General features: G+C 36.3%; 1 protein-coding gene across 19 annotated transcripts in view; it reads left to right on the forward strand.

The window, feature by feature from the left end:
* Sipa1l1 (signal induced proliferation associated 1 like 1) overlaps nucleotides 1–24,361 on the forward strand; it is a 355,619-nt gene that overhangs the window by 230,777 nt on the left and 100,481 nt on the right. For all 19 annotated transcript variants that reach the window (XM_078050449.1, XM_078050450.1, XM_078050446.1 and 16 more), the window contains 2 exons: nucleotides 4,979–5,109; nucleotides 10,585–10,773. In XM_078050449.1, the coding sequence (XP_077906575.1) occupies nucleotides 4,979–5,109; nucleotides 10,585–10,773 (320 nt within the window). The remainder of the gene's footprint in view (nucleotides 1–4,978; nucleotides 5,110–10,584; nucleotides 10,774–24,361) is intronic.

Below are 24,361 nucleotides of genomic sequence, written 5' to 3' on the forward strand. Positions count from 1 at the left end.
AATATTTCAGTCCATTCAGTAGCAGCTTTAGCCAACCTCCTTGACTCTTCTGTTTCTCCTCACTTTCCCTTTTCTTCCTCTTACTTTCCTCATCCTGAAAAGTACAAGGAAACAGTTTCTCTTCTTTTTTCTCTCTCCACTCATCCATAACTCCCTGTTCTTGTTCCCCTTCCCTTCTGATTTTTCCCAAATCAGAAAGAAAGAGCTGAATGTGGGTGGAAGGGCTCCCTGCAGCTGATAACTAGCTCAACTAGACAAAATAAAGGTAGATGGATGATAGGGAAAAAATAAAATATGCTGCATCAAGGAGCAAATACAGAAGTGCTGCCCAGAGGCCAGGAGGCTATGAGGGGGGTACTGCCTTCCAGTGAAGCTGAAGGACAGGCAGAGCCAAGAGTTGCCAGCAGGACCAGGCTGAGGATGTCAACTCTAACACCTTTGTCTTGAGATCAAAGTCTAAAAATTCTTAAAATTCAATTTAAGGTGACTTGAAGAATTATTCTCTACTGGATGGCAACATGCTGCATTATATTTTGAATTGGATAAATTTGTGTTCACATAGAAAATGTTCTTTTTGTTTTTGTTTTTTCTCTTTATCCATAATTCTTAAAAGCAGAAAAATAGTTAGTGAACCAAAACTCAACTTTTATTATAAAAACAATTTTTAAGTCAAGTTGATTTTTGAACAAGTAGAGTCTAATCATGATAGTAGTGAGTTCAACACAGGAAACTGGACCAAAATCTTCATCTATACCAGTAGAACTAACATACATGATGACTGCCTGGAAATGCTGTTTTGGAAATACTAGCTAGCACTGTCTTTTCAATTAAAACAAGGTGTGGTCATGCATGAGGTCCTCGGTTCAGTTCTCAGCAACACACACACACACACACACACCTAATATCTGCACAAATAGGTACATAAGTTAAAAGAGATCTTTCCACCATTATCAAACTAGAGATGGGTTTATTTGAAGATAAGAGTCTAAACAATATGTTTGAAGTTAGTTTATAATTATCTCATTACCATTCCCCCAGCTCAGAATTTACTACTTAAGTAGCTAGGAAAAATTGCACAAAAATATACTCAGGTTTTGATAATGACACACATGCATACACAAAGTTTGAATGATAATTTATTAGTAACAAAATATTCTTTATTTTTAGACTTTAATTTAATATTTAAGTTTATTATATATCGGGTTTATTTTTTAAATCACATTGTTTTTATCTGCCAAGTAATAATGAAATGATTATTTAATAATTATATTTTCATCAATTTATATATTTTGTTTTGTAATGATTCTATATTTTTGTATTTGTGGCATATTAAATATTTGGATTCACTATTTTATTAACTCTTAACACTTTTAAATCAAGTATTAGTGTTACCCTTTCATTTGCACCAGTGTCCTTAAGGGGTCCTTCAGATGAAACCTAAAAGTTGAGAGGATTTAGTCAAAAGAAGAAGCGTTGTGGCAAGAATGTTCCAGGCAGTTTTTCAGATGGAAAAAGAGTACAGTAAGTTTTCACAACTGAAAGACAAGTTGATGCTCGGAGTTTGAAAGGATGAGCAAAAGGTTTGAGTTGAGAATGGCCAAGAGGTCATGAGCAGGTTTAGGGAGCCATGGAAAGTCTGAGACTCTTCAGGAAGCCAGAGGTGGACTTTAAGTGTAGCCGTGGTCAGTCAGATTTGCATTTTAGATGAATCATTGTACTGCTCTGTGAAGTTGGATAAAGATAACCAATTATTACACTCAGGAAAATATCCTAAGTCATAGGCAGTAGGGGGAAAAGTGGACCAATTTGAGAGATATTTAGAAACTAGCATTCACAGGGCATGGCAGTGGGTCTAGCCAGAGCACTGGTGAATTTGGTAGCAGTTGCTGACATGGGGCCTGCATGAAGGGTTGTACTGGGTATGTTTATGTGGGAGGTGATGCATTCTCTTTTGCAGATTCCCATGGGACAGAGAGTATTCTGTTAGGTGAATGTAGAGACCTAGGCCTTAGACAAGTCTGGAGCGGACATGGAGACTTATAGATGTTGTCAATGGTGGGATGGAAGTAAAGTCTCTGAGTGGATGGAAATTCAAGGTGAAAGGGAAAGAAAACAGCAGGAGTAGCCTAGAGTGGTAGAAGGAAAGTCAGAAGCAGGTGATGCCATAGAAAGGAGAAAGAAGAGTGCTCCTAGGAAAAAATGACTGATTATCTGCTCTAGATGCTCTGGAGAGTTTGCGTTAAGGTAAGAACAAAAGTATCATTTGCTTTAACTTTAAGGTAGTCATTGGTGACCCAGATAGTGGGAATCAGATTTTAACAATTCTAATGTGAGAAATTAGGCAGGTTTTTCAAGTTTTCAATGGAAGAAAGAACCAAAGCCCTTGGGTTCAATGGCTTTACTGAGTACTTTTTGTGCTCACTACATGGGAACCATTGGTAATGCCCAAAGCCCTGACTAAACTACTGACAAAAACCTTCCCTTAGACAAGGAGCACACAGAGTGTAGCTTACTAAAATGGTAGAATATGGGGGGAAAAACACAAATTTCTTCTAACAAATTATGGTAGAGTATTTAGCTATGGCATAGTAAACAACCCAGCAGGCCCTCTCTGTTCAGTGTTATCTCCAGAATGAAACCAGCCAACTTACCCTGGCTCCTTTTCATTCTCCATTCACCTATCATGCTGGAGAATGACAAGGAGCCAGGGTAAGTTGCGTAAAAACGATGAAGGGAACTTTAACCTGATGGTGATGGGAAGGTGCAAGGAGAGAGGGAGGCAGTGAAGAGAGAGGGTGACCAAGGAATTGGCATTCCTGGAAAGGCGGAACAAGAAGGATATCAGGAGCTAGATCTTGGATTGGAGGGAAAAGGAAGCAAGAGTCAGGCTGCAGAAAAATTTGTGAGTGGTGATAAAGGAGGAGGAAGTATTTTGTGAAATAGCATTGTCATTGGCTGAGATTGAGGAGGTAGGTGATGGGGAGGCTAATGAGGACAGAGGATGTGTAAAGCATTAGCACTGAGGGAGCGGAAAAGAAGCTGACCAGGGAAAGCTTGAGGAGAGGACTAGGACGAGGTGAGGTTTTCTGTGAAGAGTTAATAGTGGCCCGTGTCTCCACCTGCCCTTCTTGAGGTACATGGGGTATATTTAAAGAGTTTCTAGAGTTGGTTGTGACTGATCTGTAAAGTGCAAGGAGCAGATTATAATGAATGCAACTCACGCTCATCTTTGACACATCCGCTGTTGTCCTGTAGTACAGTGTTAAAACATCCTCTGAGAGTATTGAAGTGTGTTAATGGAAGCTCTTTGCTCCTTCAGTAAGTGGCCCCAGATTGCTGTCTTGTTTTTCTTTAAGTTCTTGTCCGCTTTTTTATACTATTTCTGTCTCCTCCCTTTCTGTTTTCTTCCTTGTTGTCAGTTGTTCTATCACATTGCTGTCTGCATGCAAGTCTGTATCAGCCCTACACCCTGGACTTTGTCAACATCTGGAGTTATCACACCTCTGAAATAAAGCAGTGGGCTTGAAGACCAGACAAGCAAGCTTATTAGAATTGTGTGCAAAGTAAGAGTAAATAACCTCTGAGTGTGATTCTCATGTGCTGTGCTTTGAAGGGTATACATGAATGTTTGTACATGAATTTCTGTGACATTTATTGGGTTGCTCTCAATTGTCCATAACAAGACGTTTGTTGCCTGTATTCCCATTGTGTGTTTTTCTTATTTTGAATTTCCATGGATTATAATATTCTTAAAGAGCCCTCAATATTTATGATTTTTTCTTGTAATTGTGCTTTAGTATTTATACTTTTATACATTATCTAAACTTTAAAACCACATGATTAGATGTGTTATGCTATGATTTTTTATTATTCACATGGATTTTCAAATACTTATATATTTTGTATGGAAATAACATGAATTTTCAAATAGTTGTGCATTTTGTATGCAAATAATGTACCATTTCACAAGTTGGTCATTTAGTCATTTCACGTGTAAAGGAACAATGTAAAGAAAATATTTTGGAGGTTTGAAGAATAAGTTATCTACTCTCACTTTTCATATATTTCTGTGTTGTATGGATTTTCTCATCTGTGAACATCTCATATACATAGCAACAAATTTGATTTTTAAAAGAATCTTATATATTTAGGTGCCCAGTAAATATCAACTCAACGTTTTTTATAAATTAACTTAATTTCGATCCCCACCTTCCTTCTTGTCAGATGAAAAGTAAATTCGACACCAGTCATTGGAGACTTTCCCCTGCTCCCAAGGATGTGCCTAGGGTTGGGTTGTTGGGCAGTTGTGTACACTGATGAAAGGCCCCAGACTCATCATCACCTGGTCACTCTGGTTGCCTAGGAGTTGCCTGTCCAACCAGCCCACACAAGCCCTTGGGTTCAGTGGCTTTGCTGAGTACCTTTTGTGCTCACTACATGGGAATCATTGGTAATGCCCAGAGCCCTGTATTCAGGCTTCTGCCTCCCTGGGGCACTCAGCAGCTCAGTTACTCCATCAGACATCTTGTTCCTCTCTCCAAACTGGGGACATATTTTTAATCTGGGGGAAATCTTGCTCTCCTCAAACTCTACTCTCAATAATTAAAAAAAAAAATTAGTGAAAACTAAAATACTGACAAAAACCTTCCCTAATCAAGGAGCACACAGAGTGTAGCTTACTAAAATGGTAGAATATGGGGAAAAAACCCCACAAATTTCTTCTAAGAAATTATGGTAGAGTATTTAGCTGTGGCATAGTGAACAACTCAGCAGACCCTCTCTGTTCAGTGTTATCTCCTCCAGAATGAAACCTATGTAGCCTTAATTTTTTAAAACTCATTGAAGGACACCTATTAAGTGTGCTTACATTTTATTGATAGAGTAATTTCTGAGTGGCGATAGTAAATACTGAGCAGAATCTAATATTTGCAAGTGTTAAGTAAGTTTTCTGACTTGGTTTTGTCTTATTTTACCTAAGAACACTGGAACTATTTTGGGGCCGATGAGAATCTTGGTCCAGTTGCTGTGAGCATACGAAGGGAAAAACCAGAAGAAATGAAGGAAAATGGATCTCCATACAACTACCGAATGATCTTTCGAACTAGTGAGGTAAGTTCTAGATAAGAAAGACTTGAGGCTTAATTGAAGTAGGAAAAAGTAAAGTAGTAGAAGTTGCAGAGCAATAGCAGATTCAATAGCACAAGGTCACAGTGTCCTTGGAGCAAGCAAGGCTCCTCCTGTCTTCACACTGGTGGCAATGGAGGCAGGCCAGGTGGGTAGTTCTGGGTCCCTTCTGCATTCTAGCTCTGGATAGATGCAGTAGATGACAGGCAGTTCTGATTCAGAGAAAGATCTGTCTGTGAAGTGTCACCTAAAGGATCAGAGCCTTCAGAATCACAAGTGGGAGTTGCATAATCCCACTCAGGACAGCTGGAAAGCACCAGCCAACTTGAGAAATGGGCATGCTGGTGGAGGAGAGCGGGTCACCTGAGACTTAGCTCAGTTGTCCAGGTTATGGCAGAGAACATTTTTTGAGCCAAGAAGAGCAAAGGGAACTTTATTTCTCCTACCCTCACTTTGCTGCACCTTGGACATACACTGTATAAGCCTATAACACAGTTGGAACCAGAGACTCTCCATTTGTGGGTTGAACAGGCTCTTTTAGAGTCTAAATACACATAATATATGGGTTTTCATCTTAAAGTGAAACTCTAGTTAAAAAAAGAAAAGCAAAACTAAAATAGCCAACAAAGCTTTTTAAAATTGTGAACAAGTTTGGGATCATGGGATTTTTTATTTATTTATTTTTCCCCTAAACATTGGTATTATTGTCCCAGTTGTCAGTGTGTTTCCTCTCAGCTTTAATCCTAAATTCTCTTTAAGATTATTCTTATGCATTAATGCCTAATACACCCTTGAGGTATCTAGAAAATAATGGTTTTGAAACTGGTTTAAATAGGACATTTGTTTTCATTTCCCCTGTTGAATCAAGGGTAGTTTCAGGAGTTGGCTTCACTTAGTAATTGTTCCTAAGCTTGAACTCTGGGGAAATTAAAAATAGGGATTTTAACAACAACACTTTAAATCTAATGTGGTGTTTACAGCGGCCAAGGAGAAATGAAGAGCTGTCCCTTCCCACTTTCAAAGCTGCTGGTTTAGCCATGTGCCACCTCTATGGAGTGTCCTGTGTTGGAAGGTAGACACGGGCAGCTGCCCTTGTTCAGCTTCCCAGATCCACAAGATTTCTGTGAATACCCTCATCTTACTTCCAAATGTTTTCGTCCTTTCTGTTGTATCTTTTTCCCCCCTCCCAGGGCTATTTTATTTTAACCCCATCATTTGCTTCCTTTTTGTTGGTATTTTTATCCATTAGCCAAAGCTTCTTGCCACTGTCCTATCCCATCCTTCCTGCAGAGTACTGGAGTTTCCTCGGGGCCCTTTCTTTCTCAGACCCTGCCTCTTGCTTCTGCTGGTCACTCTTCAACATCTTGACTCAGCTGTGCCCTGGGAACCACTGTTGTCTTTCCCTCCTATTCTCTCACCTCTTCCCACTTGGCTCCTGACTCCTCCCTCTGGTTTATGGTCACAGGGTTAGCCTTTTTGTTCTTTTCCTTGGTCCTTTTCCTTCACCTTTGTTGTTGTAAGTGTCCATGTCAAATGCTGTTCACAACACTGAGGCTAGCCAGGCGCTGTGGCACACGCTTACATATTCCTAGTGACCCAGGAGGATGAGGCTGGCAGTGGGCAATCTCAATACCAGCCTGGGCTTAGTGAGACCCTGTTTCAAAACTAAAAAGAAAAAGGGGTTGGGAATGTGGCTCAATGGCAGAAAGTTCTAGGGTTCAGTTCCTAGTGCCTCAAAACCAATCATCCAACAAAATATACCATGGCCATTTGTTGTTAAAGATTGATGTTCAGTTCCTGGTAACCTGGAGATTGTAGTTGTTCAGATCAGAAACCTTGAAGTCACATTTTGACTCTTCTCCTTTCCTCCTGCCCACAAATCTGTTCTTTAAGCAATCTTTGTCCATTGTCTTCAAAATACTGCAAGTCTAGATCTCAACCATTCTTACCTCCAAACCTGGACCTTGCTCTGAAAAATCCTTTCCCTGCCTCTGCCCTGAACCTGGGCTTCCTTTTAGCTCAGAGGGAATCTCTTTGAAATGTAATCCATATCTGCCCCATCCTCCTTCAGAATCCCTTCAAAGTTCTCCATATCCTCCTGAGTAAAAGCCAGAGTCCTTGATAGCTCTGTGACCTGGCATATCTACTTCCCAGCTGTCTCTGCCACCTCATCTCAGCATCTCCCATAACTCCTACTGCTCCGTCTCTTGCAGCCTTGGAGGCCTCCTTCCCCTCTAGGTGACCTCAGCATACCTGTGCCTCTGGACTTCAGTACTCCCTATTCTTCCCTCTGACAACATCTTCCCCATGTCCTTCCCTCTGGCCTTCTCTGATACATCAGAGGGACCTTCTCCGCATCGGGGTCTAAAATTTCTATTCCCTCCCCATTTATGACATTTTTGTTGTTGTTGTCTGGTTTGGTTTTGATGGTCCCAGTTGAACTCAGAGCCTCACACATGCTAGGCAAGTGATGTACCATTGAGTCCCACCCCAACCCCAATTTAAATTTGATTCCATACTTTATGTTTCAGTAACTCTTATCACTATCTTACATATTGTGCTTTTAAATTTTGTTTGCTTACTTAATTGTAAGCCCTGTGAGGGTGGAAACTTTTATCTGAGTTGTTCTTTATTATACGCCTAATGCCTAGAGTAGTCCCTTTAAGGGACTGGGGGTGAAGAATCATAGTCGAACACTTGTCTACCATGTGCATGGCCTTGGGTTCCATCCCAGAATCTCAAGAGAAGAAAAATTATAATAAAATTAAACTGTCCTTTCTCTCTTTTCTCCTCCCTTCTTCCCTTTCTCTCTCTCTTCTCTTTTTTCCTTTTTTTCTTTTCTCCCTCCCTCCAGCATTTATTTCCTCTAGTGTTTATTTAATTGATCACCACTAACTTATCTGTAATTTTTTGCTTTCCAAGAAAAATAATCCTTATATATGGTTCAATTTTAATGCCTGTATAAGACTTGCCATGGAGGTGAAATTGCTAATGCTCGTTGGTAGAGATATTTTTAAATGTTGGTCCTGCCCACGCTCCTGGACCTTGTGGTTCAGTCAGTTCACTTGTTTTACTGAAGCAAGTTTATTAGATGTACAACAAAATAACACTTAACTTTATATTAGGAACTTCCCAAGCCAATCAGTATATTGGGAAAAAAAAAAGAAAAAAGAAAACACAGTCATGGCATTGACATTGGCACTCCTGTGGCTTTAGTGAATGGCATCCATGTAACAGAGACAGAAGCCAATCTCTTTCATCTTAGTAGAAGTCAATCATTGCAAAACATCAACAAAAAAGTCCTTCCATTAATTTGTAGATATAGTGGTTTGTTTGTGAACAGTCTTCTGGCATATGAGTATTTTTAAACTCAGAAGCCCAAAGATTTTTATGAAGACTCTTCTCCTTGTTTCTGGAAGCCATTAATGAAAATATCAGTACATAGTGCCAGTGAGTCAGATGTAAAAATGAGTCATTCTTTCCTCATCTTCTTTGACTTCAAAGTTAGCCTTTGTCTTTCTGTTGTGCAGGATGCAATGATGTACATTTCTGGTCTTGGCTTCTAAATTGAAAATGCTCCCAGTCTTTGTGGTCCCCTATCCAGGCATGTATTACTTCATGAAGGGGAGAACCCAGTAGTTACTGAGTTGTTCACCCATTGCCCATAATTTATAAAACAAAAACACTTTCTGTCAACTGAGATAGTATGTAAATGATGATTTTCTATGCGTTATTTGAAATCATTTAAGGGTAGAGGATCCTCATTAAATAAATATATTGCAAATACCTCCAGTACCATTTCTTCTGTTGAGAGTAAGATACTGATAAATTTTGTTTTCCCTAACCTCTATCTTTCTTCCCTCCATCAGCTGGCAGATGTTACAGATTTTACTTCCTGGGCATGCTTCCTTTGGATTTCCTTTTCCCTGCTAATCTTATATCATGCCTTCTTTGCCTGTTACCTAAAGACTTTTAACTTCCTAACTGTATTTTCTGCTTCCAGTTTCTTCCTCTCATATCTCATTTGCCAATTTAGTTTCTGAAATTATATATCGTTTTCCCCATCTGAATGTGTCCTGTGATCACACAGGAGAGTGATGAGGTGCACATCCCTCAGTCAGCCTCAGGGTCTTCTGCTGTGGGTCCTGGTTCCCCCCAGCTCACAGCTCCATCATCACTCCTCCCTGGTTCTTTCTGGTCCAGCTGTAGCAATCACTCCTTCTTCTTTCACCCTGGTTTTTCCTATCTCTATACCTTTGCTCATCTTATCTGATATTTTCTTTTTGTAGAAATTATTACTTTATTTTACAATCCCTTTCTAATGCCATTCCTTCTGCCAGGGCCTTCCATTATTCCCTGAGCCACTGTGGTGCCTCCCGTGCCTCTGGCCTTGTAGGACTTGGTCTCCGTATACTTTTCTGAGTAAACACCTCTCTCCCTGGTTGCACTTGTGTATTTCTCATCTCTCACCCTCTTCCGCGCCACACACTTCCCTTCACAGGTACTCCTCTGTCAGCTTTCTGATTGCAGTAGAATGTCTTACAACCTACACATTTACTGGGTATTTGTTCAGTTTGGTGCATTTCTTATGCCATCAAACAGTATTTATATTATGGCAACAATTTTGCCATGTGAAAATTTTTGGAAATTAAGAGCATGTCAGGCTTCATGTCTAGTTAACTTGCTCCAGCAAATCATCATTATGTAAAGAGATGTCTTTGCTTCTATTTTATAATAGAAGATATTTTAAGAAAGAAGGGAAAACATAAAGCAATTTCCAGTGCTGTACTGCTGTACTATAATCATTGTCCTATTATAGCAGCATTTGGAGATGTGAACAGTTTATGCTTGTCAACAAAGCATTATGAAACTTAAAACTTTATCCTGGTATTTACCTTTTATAATTCAAAAGTGCAACATTCAAATTCTATGCATTTTTTCTTCAGATGTCTCTCTGGGGTATCTCCTTAACTTCTTTGTTAGCATACTTTGTGGCATTGTATGGCCATATAGAAATCTTGCTCTTACTTTTTAAAAAAATATTTATTTTTTAGTTTTAAGTGGACATAATATCTTTATTTTACATTTATGTGGTGCTGAGGATTGAATTAAGTGCCTCAAACATGCTAGGCAAGCACTCTACCACTGAGCCATAACCCCAGCCCTCTTACTGACTTTTTAAGGGAATGTTTTATGTGCCACTTACCTAAATATCCTTGGAATACTTTATCGTGAATTCCTGTGAACTTGTGTTGGACTTTTGAAAATATTGACCTAATTTTTTATGTGTAAAGTTTGTTATCTCACTCTTCACAATCTTTGTTCCTTATTGGTTCAATCAACAAAAGTCATTTCCCAGCTCAGTAAGGAGCCTGCAAGATAGGCCTCCAGAGCATATGACCTATTCAACAATTTCATGCCTCCTGAGAGACCTCACTGTGCCACCTGTCTCTCTTTCAGCTCATGACACTGAGAGGTTCTGTCTTGGAAGATGCTATTCCTTCAACAGCAAAGCACTCAACGGCTAGAGGGCTTCCTTTGAAAGAAGTGCTGGAGCACGTGATCCCCGAGCTCAATGTCCAATGCCTGCGGTTGGCCTTCAACACTCCCAAAGTCACAGAGCAGCTCATGAAGCTGGATGAACAAGGGGTGAGTGGCTTTCAGCAGAGCACATTCTTGCTGCTCGTCTTCTAGGATACAGGCCTTAGTATTTCTTTTTTGGTAGAGAAAACTGATACCACTTATTAATAAGGATTTTAATTTTCTGTTTTCTTAATTCCTGGAACATTGCTCCTCCAATGAAATTCTCAGTGCCAGAACTGAAACTATGTTCTTAAACTATGTTCATCTCTCTTGATACTCTTCTATACATGTAGTAGATTTTTCAAATATCTGGGAGTAAGTTGTAGCAATAATAATAGTAACAATAAGCATAATGATGTTATTACATTATAATAATTAGTACAGTAATAATAGGGGCTAACACTAATGAGTATATTCATCAGGCTATGTTCTAAGTACCTTAAATGTTATCCCATATAATCTCCCAACCTCAAGAGTATGTGCTGTTATTACCCATTTCAAAGATTAGAAATCTGGGGCACAAAGAGATTATATAATAAATCAAATTTCTCAGAGTTAATAAGTTGTGGAGCCAGGGATCAGTCATCTGCCTCGGAGCCTAAGTTGTTAGTCGCTCTGTACCACCATTCTTAAAAACTTAGACTTTAAAACCATTAGTAACACCAAAACTAAATTTTAGCCAAGATTTATAAACATAAAATTTTAGAATTTGGGGCCCAATAAATATCACAGACTTAAAATGCTTATGATTCACTTCCTTAATACTTCGCATTCCAAAATGTAGAGGTCCTTTTGAGGCTAATGCATGATAGGATAATCCATATAAAGGTTGCCTAAAGGAAGAAGAGTTAACATCTGAAACTGTCTCTAACCAGAGAATGTTATCCACATTCTGCTTGGAGTAATTTGAACATATGTGCTAATTTTGTAGATGTTGCACTTGCGTAATCTTACTTTAACTTTTAGCACTTCAGCCATATTGCATCCTATCAATGGGTAAAAGTAGTTTTACCATTGCATTTTAAAAATCCCTCAAAAAGTGAAAGTGGTCTAGGTAATGTCATTTTCTGAAAACTTTTGATGGTGTTTCCTTAATTTTATAAATTCCAAGTTTATTAAAACAAATATAAATTCAAAAAAATAAGTTTTGAGATATATTTATTATTTTAATCAAACAATAAGAATATAAAATGAACCAATAGTTGGATTTAACTTTTCTAATCCGTGCTTTTTCTATCCATTTTGCTTTTCATAATGTGCCAACTGTCTATTCAACATGTGTATTTAAAGAATGCTGAGAGTATCCATGTGTATAACATGTAAATTGAAGCACTTTGTGTGTTTCAGAAAATAACTAATGCATAAACTTACTACTTTGAAGGCTGTTTTCCAGTAAATATTCTGGGCATTTATTCTAAAAAAGAAGGAGCAGAAAAATGATGATTAGGTTCAACTTTATTGATTCAGTCATGTCAGTGACTATGCTTATTAAAGAGAATAAATAAACCCTTAGGCATTGATAATATAATCATATACTTAACATCCTAAATTTATATTAGGACAGAATATTTTATATAAAGAAGGTGTTTATTATCATTTCCCCTTATTTTAAACATATCAAATAAAATACTCCAATTATAGATATTTCACAGATTGCTGGCACATTTTTGTCCTCTGTTAATGATTGCAAAATGTTGGACTGCAGATGGTGCTATGTTGTGGTGAACATTTCATGGTTCCTTCACACAAGGAAGATAAGAGTCCTATAATGAATTCACCCAGAGTTAAATTTATTTAATTCATAAATTGGCCATTATTTTGTAATTATGGTTCTCCTATCTTGGAGATGTTGAAATAACCTTCTCTTCACAAATTATTAATGGTAATATATGATAGTTATTTTGTTTAATTAAAAATTAAAATTTGGCAGTAATTTTCTCTGATTTTATTTTGGAAAGAAGTGCCTTACATACATTATCTCATTGAATAGGGTTTTAGTATTAGGCAGCTTTTCCTCAGCAGTGGAATGTAAAAGTTTAAAGCATGCTGTCCTATGTGAGCAGCTCTCTATCTAGACCAAAGGGCACACTACCACTTGGCTTCTCTCCTGTCTTCTCTGTTTCCATTCATAGCATTCAAAGCCAGGATTGTGCTGGTATATAGCAGATGACAGGCATACTTCAGCACAGCAGTCAGTTTTTTTTTTTCCATAGGAAATCTCATAAATCTCATTAATGCCTTGGAACCTTTTGTAGAAACTGATTATTTTGATGCCTTTAGAAATGCAGATTTTAAAAAGAAATGCATGTACTGTAGGGGATACGCATATGAATCATTGCAAAGCATTTTTATTTTCCATCTGTGTCATCATTTTTAAAAATTTTAAGTTTTATATAGCCTCGATTTAAAGTGATTCATAGTGTGATACCAGGAAACCAGACTCACCAAAAGGAATTTTTAAGTCTCCTTTTAAATTTTTTAAAATGATTTCTATTCTCATTAAATGGCTTATAAAATTATGCTTAGAAAAAGAAAACACAATTTGTTTGCTATATTGTGCATTTTGCCTTTCAAATCCTTGGTGCTTTATTTCTTTCTTTTATCAGTATGAAAACGTAAAATGAACAGAAGAAAAACATTAAAATTTTATTTGTAAAGTATACAAGAAAGCATTGCACAAAGATCTAATAATTTGTTTCTTATTTGACTTGACAATGATATGCATGTGGGATTGGAAGTAGGCATTTCCTTGAATTCCAAAGAAATTCATTTTAGAAAATAAATACATCCTTTGTGGTTTATCCCGGCATTCACATTCTCCTTCTTTATACCTTTGTGGGCCTTTGTTGTTATTGATGTCTGTTTCTACTGTTATGTAAAATGACAGAAAAGATAAAACTAACTTGACAGTGTTTTCAAACTGGCTAGAATTGAGAACACTTGGAGCCTCAGAAAATTTGAATGAACTTTGGATTTTGTTCACACATCATGTCCTTATATCTTTATTTATTAGACAACTGAGAACATATATCATGATAGAAACAGATTACATGGATATGTGTTTCATTGTTACTCTGTTTCAATCACTTTACTGGCATCATCTGATTCAACCTTCATAGCAACCCTGAGTTGTCCCTTCCAGTTAGTTACTGGCCTGTTTTACACTTGAGGGGTTTGTGGCTTACAGCGGTTCTAAGGCCCATTTACTTTCCTCTCATCTTTAGTGATCTTGAACACTGGATACAAATTCACGTAATACTGCCTTTCATTTTTAAGATTTGAAAATTTTCCTTTACCTTTCCATTTCTTTAATTATTTTGATCCTTAAAACTATATTGTGAAGTATTAAGGGAGTCCACTACTCTATTCTACTTTGTTTTGTTGTCGTCGTTATTGTTTTGTATGCATTATAGGGAATTGAAACCCAGAGTGCTCTACCACTGAGCTACATCTCCAGAACTTTTTCTCTTTTATTTTTGAGATAGAGTCTTGCAGAGTTGTCCAGGCGGGTATTTGCAATCCTCCTGCTTCAGCCCTGTGAGTTGCTTGGGATTACATGCATGTGCCACCACCCCCAGCTTCAACTTTTTAAATCATATGACCAGTTTCATTATTTTTAAATTTGACATATCTTAACCATTTTTCTTTAGTAGTTATTTTTAAAACACCTATATCTCATCTACTCTGCAAAGGGAATTATCACACCTACCTGTATTTTAAGGAATTCACACATGTATAATACTTAATACCACGCTGGACACATAAGTAGACATTCAGAAATGTTAGTTTTTGTTGATAATTATAAAATAATAGCTTGTTAGTCACCCTTTACATGCATGAGCTCTTTTAATCTTAATAAACTTCCTATGAGAGAACATCTGTTATAGGTAACATATTTTGCTTTTACAAGTAAGTGTGACCATTTCAAATCCAGTAAGTGCCTTTTAAGTACCACTCCTGGCAGATTGTTAAATACAATAGAGAATAAATAGTCTAGTAAGACACAGACCTTATACATGAAGGAGGCAAGGTCATAAATTACTGTAATGGATGTCAGGGTTAATATAAGAGAACTGCAAACAGAGAGTAATGGAGGTACAAGCCAACAGGGGCAAGTCAGAATGAGATGCATCTTAAAGGGGAAGAAAATTTCATCAGGCCGAAGAATAAACAGTAGGTCACTCCAGACTCAAAACAGTGAGAACGAAGTACAGAGGGACAAGAGCAGAGTGCTCTTATGGGGTGGGTAGCAGTCTAGTTGAACAGGAATGTGAGGCACATGCAGGAGAGCAATAGAATAGGGAATTTTGATTGAGCAGTGACTTAAGTCAGATACTGTGTGAAGCAGTTTGCATGAATTATTTTAATTATTCCTTAGAATCCTTTAATGTAGGTGCTATTATTTCTGTTTTGCATACAAGTGCACTGAGGCACAAAGAGGCTGATCACAGTTAGGATCTGTGGAGGCTAGTCTTGAGTCCAGGCATACGGACTCCAGAGCTCATGTTATCAACCAATATGCCACACAGCTTATCCTCCTTTCCCTCCCTATGCACGGGGAAGAAACTGGAACAATGGCTCCGAATCTAATTGCCATAGGCTTCAATGCCTAGTATTAAGTATAACATGTTAAGCCCAAATAAAATTGGAGTATGGCAGGCTCATAAATATTTAAAGCACAATTGCCAGTTTGCATTAATGAAATTGGTAGGTCCGTTTTCACTAGGAAATGTCAGGTTTCATGTACAAGGAAGTGATTTTGCCAACAGGAGTATCTTCATTTGGTTCCTAGGTGTTTATTAAAAATGTGCCCAAATGAAAATACTTATTGGGTTCTCAGGTTCTTTTTCATTGGTTGTTCAAAACATTACAAAGCTCTTGACATATCGTATTCTCATTGTTATACAAAATTACATATAAGAGGTTGTGAGGGGAAAGGGTTCTCAGTTTTTTAAAGTTACTCTTTAAGTTATCGAATTTAGAGTAGAAGGAAAGTAATATTTATTTTATGTCTGCAATTTATATCAAGAAGGGATGAAAGGAAAAAGCAATATTTATTCCATAATAAATAATACTGATCTTTTTTAATTTTTTTTAAATTTTTATTGTTGGTTGTTCAAAATATTACATAGTTCTTGATATATCATATTTCACACTTTGATTCAAGTGGGTTATAAACTCGCATTTTTACCCCGTATACAGATTGCAGAATCACATTGAGTACTGATCTTTTGATTAAGGACATGAATGAAATTCTCTGCTGACTTAAACCCTATTCATTGCCACGTTGTAGTGTTTTATTGTGAAGATAAATGAGTTTGACCAGCCATTTTCTTTGTTGATTTCCAGCAGCTATTTTGAAAAGTGACCCAAAGGGAAACATTCTTTCCAAAACCAATTTTCTGTGAATGACACTTTAGCAGAACAATTGTCATTCCTAGAGTTTAAATCTTTTATATAGTGTTTAAAAGTCAGGTGGCTACCAAATTGTACCTGTCAGCCACCAGGTCAGGAAATGGAGATAGGGGCAGCCACAGCTTTGTCCTGTCTGTTTGCAAGGAGTGGTTACCCTGTGCTGGCCTATCCCAGTTCTTTTGACCAACCAAGGCTGAATTGGATGACAGGATGGCTGTATCTCTCCAATGAGAAGACCCTGTGATTGGCTGACTGATAGCATTGGCATTTGGGGGACATGGTTGTGGTAGGACTGCAGTTTGCAGTGATGGAGTACAGCAAGATGAAGAGGCACTTACAGTGAGGATTCTTTGGTTCATAGAATACAGAAAATACAAATATTACACAATAACAACAAACCTTTCAATCTTCTTTATTGTGAATTATTAATTATATTTTAAAATCAGCTTTAAAATAAAAAGTTAAAGTAGTTTCTTCCTCTAGGCTTTGAGTGGGTAATAAAAGTTTGAAAATAGACGTAATAAGACCATTAATTTAATGTTGAAGGGTCTCATTTCCATTCTCTTTCTATTGCTCTTCTCTCCACTCCTTCATAGTTACCACTTTTATGATTTCTTGTATACAGTGTTTCAGTATTTCTGTATTCAGATACTACCAAATATGCATAGACAGTTTTATTTCTTTATATAAAATGTAAGACACTTCCTTTCTTACTTAGTAAAAGTATCTGGGAGATCTTTCCATGACAGTACATAGAAAGGTTTCCTGTTATTTTTGCTTCTGCACAGTATTCCATTGTATTGCTGTAGCATAGTTTCCCTATCAATGGTCATTTGGGTTGATTCCAACCTTTTTTCTGTTACAAACAGTGCTACAATTAAGAATCTTTTCCTATATAATTGAAATTTGTTTTTTATAAATACCCCATACATTTTTTTTTATTTTGTGAGAAATTTTACACAACACATTGTTAGATAAAATTATTAGCATGTGTAGACTGTTTCATTCATATTATGCCAAAGATAAAAATAGGTTAGGATATATCTATAAGTGTATATAAATAATTTTGAAACTATGTATCAAATACTTTTAAAAAACTTTCCTACCCAGTATCCAAATGTTATTTTTGTTAGTAATTTCCAATATGGATACAATTTTAAACTAGCATTTTTTTCCTATCAATAATTGATTTTTTTTCCCAGTCTCTATCATTCTTTCTGGAGGACAATATAGAGACTTATCTTCAGGAAGTAGTTAAGAGAGTTATGTTTATGAAAACCAAATCAAAATGAGTGCTTTTCAATATGAATATTGATGGTTTAAAACAAATGGCCAAAGTCTTCCATCAGTGGCAGAGTAGCTTAATGAAGACCAACTACCCACTGAGAATGACAAGAAAGACTGGACAAAATATTTTCTTAAACTAAGTTGAGACTTTGGCCTCTGGAAATAATGAAATGTATTTTCCCCCTGTTTTTCCTACTAAATACAGCCAATAATGCTGGATATTAGATATAAATAAAACATGAAAAGAGTTTGAAAGGTAGATAGAAGAAGGCAGACTGGCTAAGGACCTTGGGATCTGGGGAATTGCACAGTGGTAAGATCTCTGGGTTTTCTGTTTTGCTTATATATCCCAGTTTGTGAGCTGAAAGAAGCCAGCAGCCTAGAAATCCCAATAAATACAGGCAAAAGAAGCCCCTTCACCCCCAAAGCCTATTCCCTTTAGTCAAACAACAACAACAAAAAAAAACAATAACAACAACAAAAAAAAAGCCATAGAAAGGCAGAAAACTTGTAAACAATCTCTCTACTCCTACTAAATACCACAAAAACAAGGAATGGCTACAGCCTTCTCCCTTCTCTGAACTCTCCTGAGGCATTGCTAGAGAAGCCTAAGTGGGGAGCTGGAATTTGCCTCTCTGTGGAGTGGTAATGAGAAGCACCTGCTCCCCCATGATGGTGCCAGAGGAGACCTAGTGGGGAGTCAGGACCTAGTGGGGAGTCAGCAAGTATGAGATGTATTCAAGTCCTCACTGCAGTGGCACTGAAAACCACACAGAGTAGTAAGGCTCACCCCTGCACTTCCAGAAGGGTACTTTCAGTGGAGAACTCATAGGGAGCTGGAACTTCCACTCCTGCCCTTTCCCTCTCATGCCAGTGGGACCGACTTTTAACCTCACCTAGCTATATCCTTTTCTCCCTACCAGAGTGGTAATAAAGGAGTCCTGCTAACAAAAAAGATTTAAATAAGATCCCAATCTCATAACATCTTATCCAATATATATAGATTTGAATTGAAAATCACTAGTCATACCATGAATTGGAAAGAGTTAATACATGCCAACACCAAGACAACACAGATGTTAGAATTATCTAACAGTGCTTTTTATAGCCATCATTAAAATGCTTAAAAAGCAATTAAAAGCATGATTTTAAAAAATTTAAAAAAAAAATCTTAGCAAAGAAATAGAAGATATTAAGCCAGGCATGGTGGTGCATGCCTGTAATCCCAGAGGCTCAAATGACCATTGATAGGGAAACTATGCTACCGCAATCAATAGAATACTATGCAGAAGTAAAAATAACAGGAAACTTTTCTATATACTGGCATGGTAAGATCTCCCAGATACTTTTACTAAGTAAGAAAGGAAGATTACAAGTTTAAAGACAGTGTCAGCAATTTAGCAAGGCCTTAAGCAACTTAGTGAAACCCTGCATCAAAATAAAGCGTTAAAAAAAGGAGAAGGTGCTGGGAATGTGGCTCGGTGGTTAAGTGCCCCTGAGTTTAATCCTAGTACCAAAAAAGAAAAGAGAAGAAATAGAAGATATCAGTAAGAAACAAACGGAAATGCTAGAACTGAAAATTACAGCAACAAAAACAAAAAGCTCAATAGGTACAGCAAGATGGGATAGATGGAGAAAAGAGTCTGTGAACTTAAATACGGAGCAGTAGAAACCATTTAGTTTGAATAACAAAGAGTTAGATGTAAAATAAAAATGGAGCCTCAGGATTTGTGCTACTGCAATATAATATTTAATAATTATATTGTCGGAGCTTGGAAGACAATGAGAAAGAAGGCGGCAGGCTTTGAAAGAGTATTCAAAGAAGTAACAGCTAAAATCCTCCCCAATTTGGTATAAAACCTAAATCTTTAGATTTAAGAAGCTAAACAAGATAAATTCAAAGAAGTCCACAGCAAAATATATCATGGTTGGTTAATTTGACACACATTTGTTGAGAACATGTTATGTGCTAGGTATTGGATTTATAAAGATGAACAAAGTATTGCCTCTGCTCTTTAGAAACTCGATGTCTAATCTGGGAAAAATAAATGAGCAACAATCTGAGAATATGTAAAATTTACTAAGGACACATAGAAATATAATTAATATTGCAGGGAGGTTGAATAATCTAAACACAATTAGGAGAAAAACCTCTAGTGTTGTTCTGCAGCACAGTGATTGTAGTTTATAATAATATATTACATCTTTTATGAAGTTCTAGAAGAAGAGTGTGAAGGCTCCAAACATAAGGAAATGATAAGTAGATGGAGACACTAGTTACCCTGACTTGATTGGTGCACACTGTGCGCATGTGTTAAACTGTCGCACTGTATCCAATTAGTATGTACAATTAACTCATACTAATTAACATAGAAACTAGAAACTTCCAATTAAAAAAAAAAATAAAACCAAAATATATCATGGTCAAATTTCGGAACACTAAAGACAAAGTCTTGAAAGAAGCAAAATAGAAATGACACCTTATTATAGGGGAAGAACAATTTTGAATAAGAGATTTTTTTATCAGAAACTACAGAGGACAGAAGGAAATGGCATGGCATTTCTTAAATGCTGAAAGAAAAGAACTGTCAACCAAGAATTTTATGTTCAGCGAAAATATCCCTCAGGAATAAAGAGCAAATCAAGATGTTGTCAGTGAAGGAAAACAAGAGAATTTATAACCAGCAGACCTACCCTAAAAATACAGATAGATGAAGAGATTTTAAAGTTTTAGATAGGAGGAAAAAATAATAGAGTAAATATATGCATTATTACTTTTGTTATTGAGTTCCCTGCATTATTTTGGCATTTGAAGCAAAAGCTATACCAATGTTGAAGGTATGTATCAATGTGCATACAGAAATTCAGACAATTATTTTATATATGGTAAGAGACAAAAAGCCTAAAAGGAGGTAAAGTTTGTATATTTGGTAAAATTGATACCTATAAACACTATTGGTAAATCAAAATAGAATTCTAAAACATAGTTAATCTTCAAAGACAGGATAAAGAAAATAAACAACAAGTGAAATGGCAGACTTAATTAAGTTCTAACACATCAATTATTTCTTTAAATGTAAATGTTCTAAATATACCAATTAAAGGAAAGATTTACAGAATGAATTTAAAGTGAAACATTATCCAGTTATGTGAACTTTAGGCTACTTGACTAAACTCAGTTGAAACATAAAAGATTGCATTTATATATTATACAAATGCTAATCGAAAGAAAGCCTTAATGGCTGTTAAATTAGATAAAATAGAATTCAGACCAAAGAAAATTACCAGGGACAGGAAAGAAAAATGTATCATAGTGAAAGGGCATTCTACCAAAAAAACAGCAATCCTAGATGTTTGTGACCCAATAAAACAGCTGTAAAACATATGAGCTAAAAGCTGATAAAACTAAAAAGAGATCCATAATTACATTGGTTTTACCAATCTTCTTTGTACAACTAGATAGAAAATCAGCAAGGATATAGAACTATACAACACTATCAACTAGTAGGATCTAATCAACACAAAACATTCCTCACAAAAGCAGAACATTCTTTTCAAGCAACATGGAGCATATGTCAAGGTAAACCAGATCCTGGGCTATAAAAGTCAGCAAATTTTTAAAAGGTGAAATCCTAAAAATAGATCATCTCCTTAACAAAGTAGATTCAAACTAGAAATAATAGAAATATAACAGAAATAGCTCCAGAAAAAGCCTTTGGGAATTTAAAATTTTATTAAATGAAAGGAACATGAGAATATATCAAAATTTACAAGATGCATCTAAATTGGCTGAGAATTGAAATTTATAATACTGTATGCTGCTTAAGGAAAGATGAAAAGTCTTGTGACCAATGCAGTGGAGCATTCCTGTAATCCTATGACTCAGGAGACTGAGGCAGGAGGATCACAAGTTCATAGCCAGCCTCGGCAACTTAGCAAGACCCTGGCTTAAAATAAAAAGGAAAAGGTCTGGGGTTGTACTCAAGTGATAGAGCACTTGCCTAGCATGCATGAAGTTCTGCGTGCAATCCATAGGAGTACCAAAAACACTAAGTAATAATAACAAATGAATGAATAAATAAAATGTTTCAAATGAGTAATCCAAGATCATACCTCGTGTAACTGAAAAAGAGAGAGCATGCAAAATAAGTGCAAAGAAGACAGAGGAAGTTATAAAGATAGAAGTCAATCAATTGACTTCAATTGATAACAGAATGATGGTATAAAAAGCTAGCTCTTTAAAAAAAATCAATAAAGTTGAAAATACTCTAGGAAGTCTAACAAAAGAAAAATCTGGAGCTAAAACAACTCTTGCCATAATCAAGAATGAAATGGAATGTCTCTACCAGTGCGGTGAACATCTACAGTGTAATACAGTGGTACTATGTACCTATGTAATTTTGATAACTCAGGTGAAATGGAACAACTCCTTTAAAACACTACCACAACTCATCCCTATAATTTTTGAGAAAATTAAATCAATAATTTTAGAACTCCAGAAGTAATCTACAGAGCCAGATGGTTTCTCTGGAAAATTCTACCTAATATTTAAAGAAAGATCATCACCAGTTCTACAGATTCTTCTAGAAAGTAGATGATGGATACTTCTCAGTTCATTTTATGAAGCCCTGATACCAAAGTTAGAAAAAGTAAGAAAGAAGAAAACTATAGGCCCTGTTCCTCATTAATGTACACTCAAAGTTCCTGGATATTAGCAAATGTAACTCAGTAATTTACATATATAAATTATAGACCCAAACCTAGTTGGGTTTATTCCAAAGATGCAAGGCGGGCTCAGCATTCACAAGTAGGTAAGACTCATTATGACTCACAGTACAAGTATGTAGACTCGCCTTACTAACAGCCTAGAAAAATCACACATTTAACAAATTCAAAGCTATTCATGATTTTTAAGAAAGATTAGAATAGAAAGGAACTTTCTCTTGATAAAGAACATCTACAAAAAATCTATACTTGTATCATACAATGGTAAGACTGAATGTTAAGGAGGGAAGAATGTGTTCTGTCCCCACTCTTATTCAGCATAGTACTGGAAGTTCTCATCACTGTATTCGGGAAAGAAAAGGAACTAATAGACATGTAGATATAGGAAAGGAAAAAATGAAACCATCCCTATTTAAGATCCCTAAGAATCTGTGTAAAAGTGTGTTCAGCTAGCATGTATGATATAGTAGAACCTTACAAAAAGCTAATTATTTTTCTTTCATGAATATGTGAAAACTGATAAAATACAGTATCATTTACAATCTCTTTTTTTTTTAAATGAACAATACTTAGGCATATATCTAAACAAGTATAGGACTTATGTGAAAAAAGTTGTGAAAGACTGATGAAATCAAAGAGGACATTAATAAACGAATAGACACACTATATTCATTTTTCTTTTCACATAAATTTTAGATTATTCTTTTCTGTAATGTAACATGGACACTATTATTCTAAAACTTGTATGAAAAGGCAGAGAAACTAAAACAATTTTAAGAAATAAGAGAAATTGTTCTACCTTGTTTGACGATATAGCTAGAGTAATCACTGTTATTGTTGAAGGATAATAAACACATGGGTCTGTGGAAAAGAATAGAAAACCAGAAATAGCCCCACACAGACAAAGCCAGCTGATTTTTGGCAATGGTACCAAAGCAGAGAAGGAAGGATAGGCTTTCCAGACAGCACTGGGACAACTGAACATTCATAAAATAATAATAACCCTTGACTTTAATGTGCCATACCTTATACAGAAATTAATTCAGATGGATCATAGATGGAGTGTGAAACTAAAACATTTCTGATAAAATCTTTAGAGAAATCTTTGGAACCTTGGGCTTAGTGAAGAATTCATAGACATGACACCAAAAGCCTGATTCCAAAAAGTAAAGAATTGAGAAGTTGGAGTTCTTCAAAATTAAAAATATCCTACAGTTCTTTTTCCCTTGGGTGTTTGCTGATAAGCAAGAGTCATGGGGTAAAGTCCAGCATAAATACCAGGTAAAACGTTAGGAGGCAGAGGAGAGGTTTTAGTGGCCTCAGAGTCTGCAGATGTATATATGGAATTCAAGACTCACCAGAGAATTCAAATCTTCACAATAATCAAACCAATTCCAGAACTGGAAATATAAGTAACCAAAAGTTAAACCATCTGAAAGAAGAATGAGTTCTACGTACTCATCTAAAACTAGATGAGTTTAAGAACACAGTAGACGGAATATAGGAAAAATAGATGAAGACAAGTTTTCAGAAAAAAAATTTTAACTACAGAATAAAGACAACCAAGCACAGAAAATGTAGGAAAGTGAGTAAAAAGCGTGTGAGTCACAGTAAAATACATATATGCAATTGGATTTCCAGGAGAGGAGACATAGGTGCAGTGTTTGGGAACAGAAGCAATGTTTGAAGAAATACTTGTAGAGAAATTCCTAAAACTAATAAAAGTCATGCCTTGAGACACAACCAAGAAGTTCTGTCTACACTGACCAAGATAATAGAAGAAATACAGAGGTAGGCCTATTATAATAAAAACTGCTGAAAACAAAAGAAAAAGAGAAAAATCTTCAAAATAGCCAGATGCAAAAATGCCTTCACAATAAGAGACAATTGGTTGTTAAAATTAACCATTTGCTGGGTTAAGTAGCATAAAGGAAAGACGGAAGCCAGAAGACATTTGTAGAGTGCTGAAAGAGTATGACTCCCAATAAAATATTCTTCAAAAATGTAGACAACTGGGCTGGGGTTGTGGCTCAGTGGTAGAGCACTTGCCTAGCGTGTGTGAGGAGCTGGGTTCGATCCTCAGCACCACATAAAAAAATAAAATAACATTGACAACTAAAATACACACACACACATACACACACATACACAAATGTAGAAAACCAAATTATATTGTGTGCATGTACTAATATGTAACAACAAAGCCTACCATTATGTACAACTGAAA

This window comes from Ictidomys tridecemlineatus, chromosome 5 (assembly GCF_052094955.1).
Source record: "Ictidomys tridecemlineatus isolate mIctTri1 chromosome 5, mIctTri1.hap1, whole genome shotgun sequence".
Lineage (NCBI taxonomy): Eukaryota > Metazoa > Chordata > Mammalia > Rodentia > Sciuridae > Ictidomys > Ictidomys tridecemlineatus.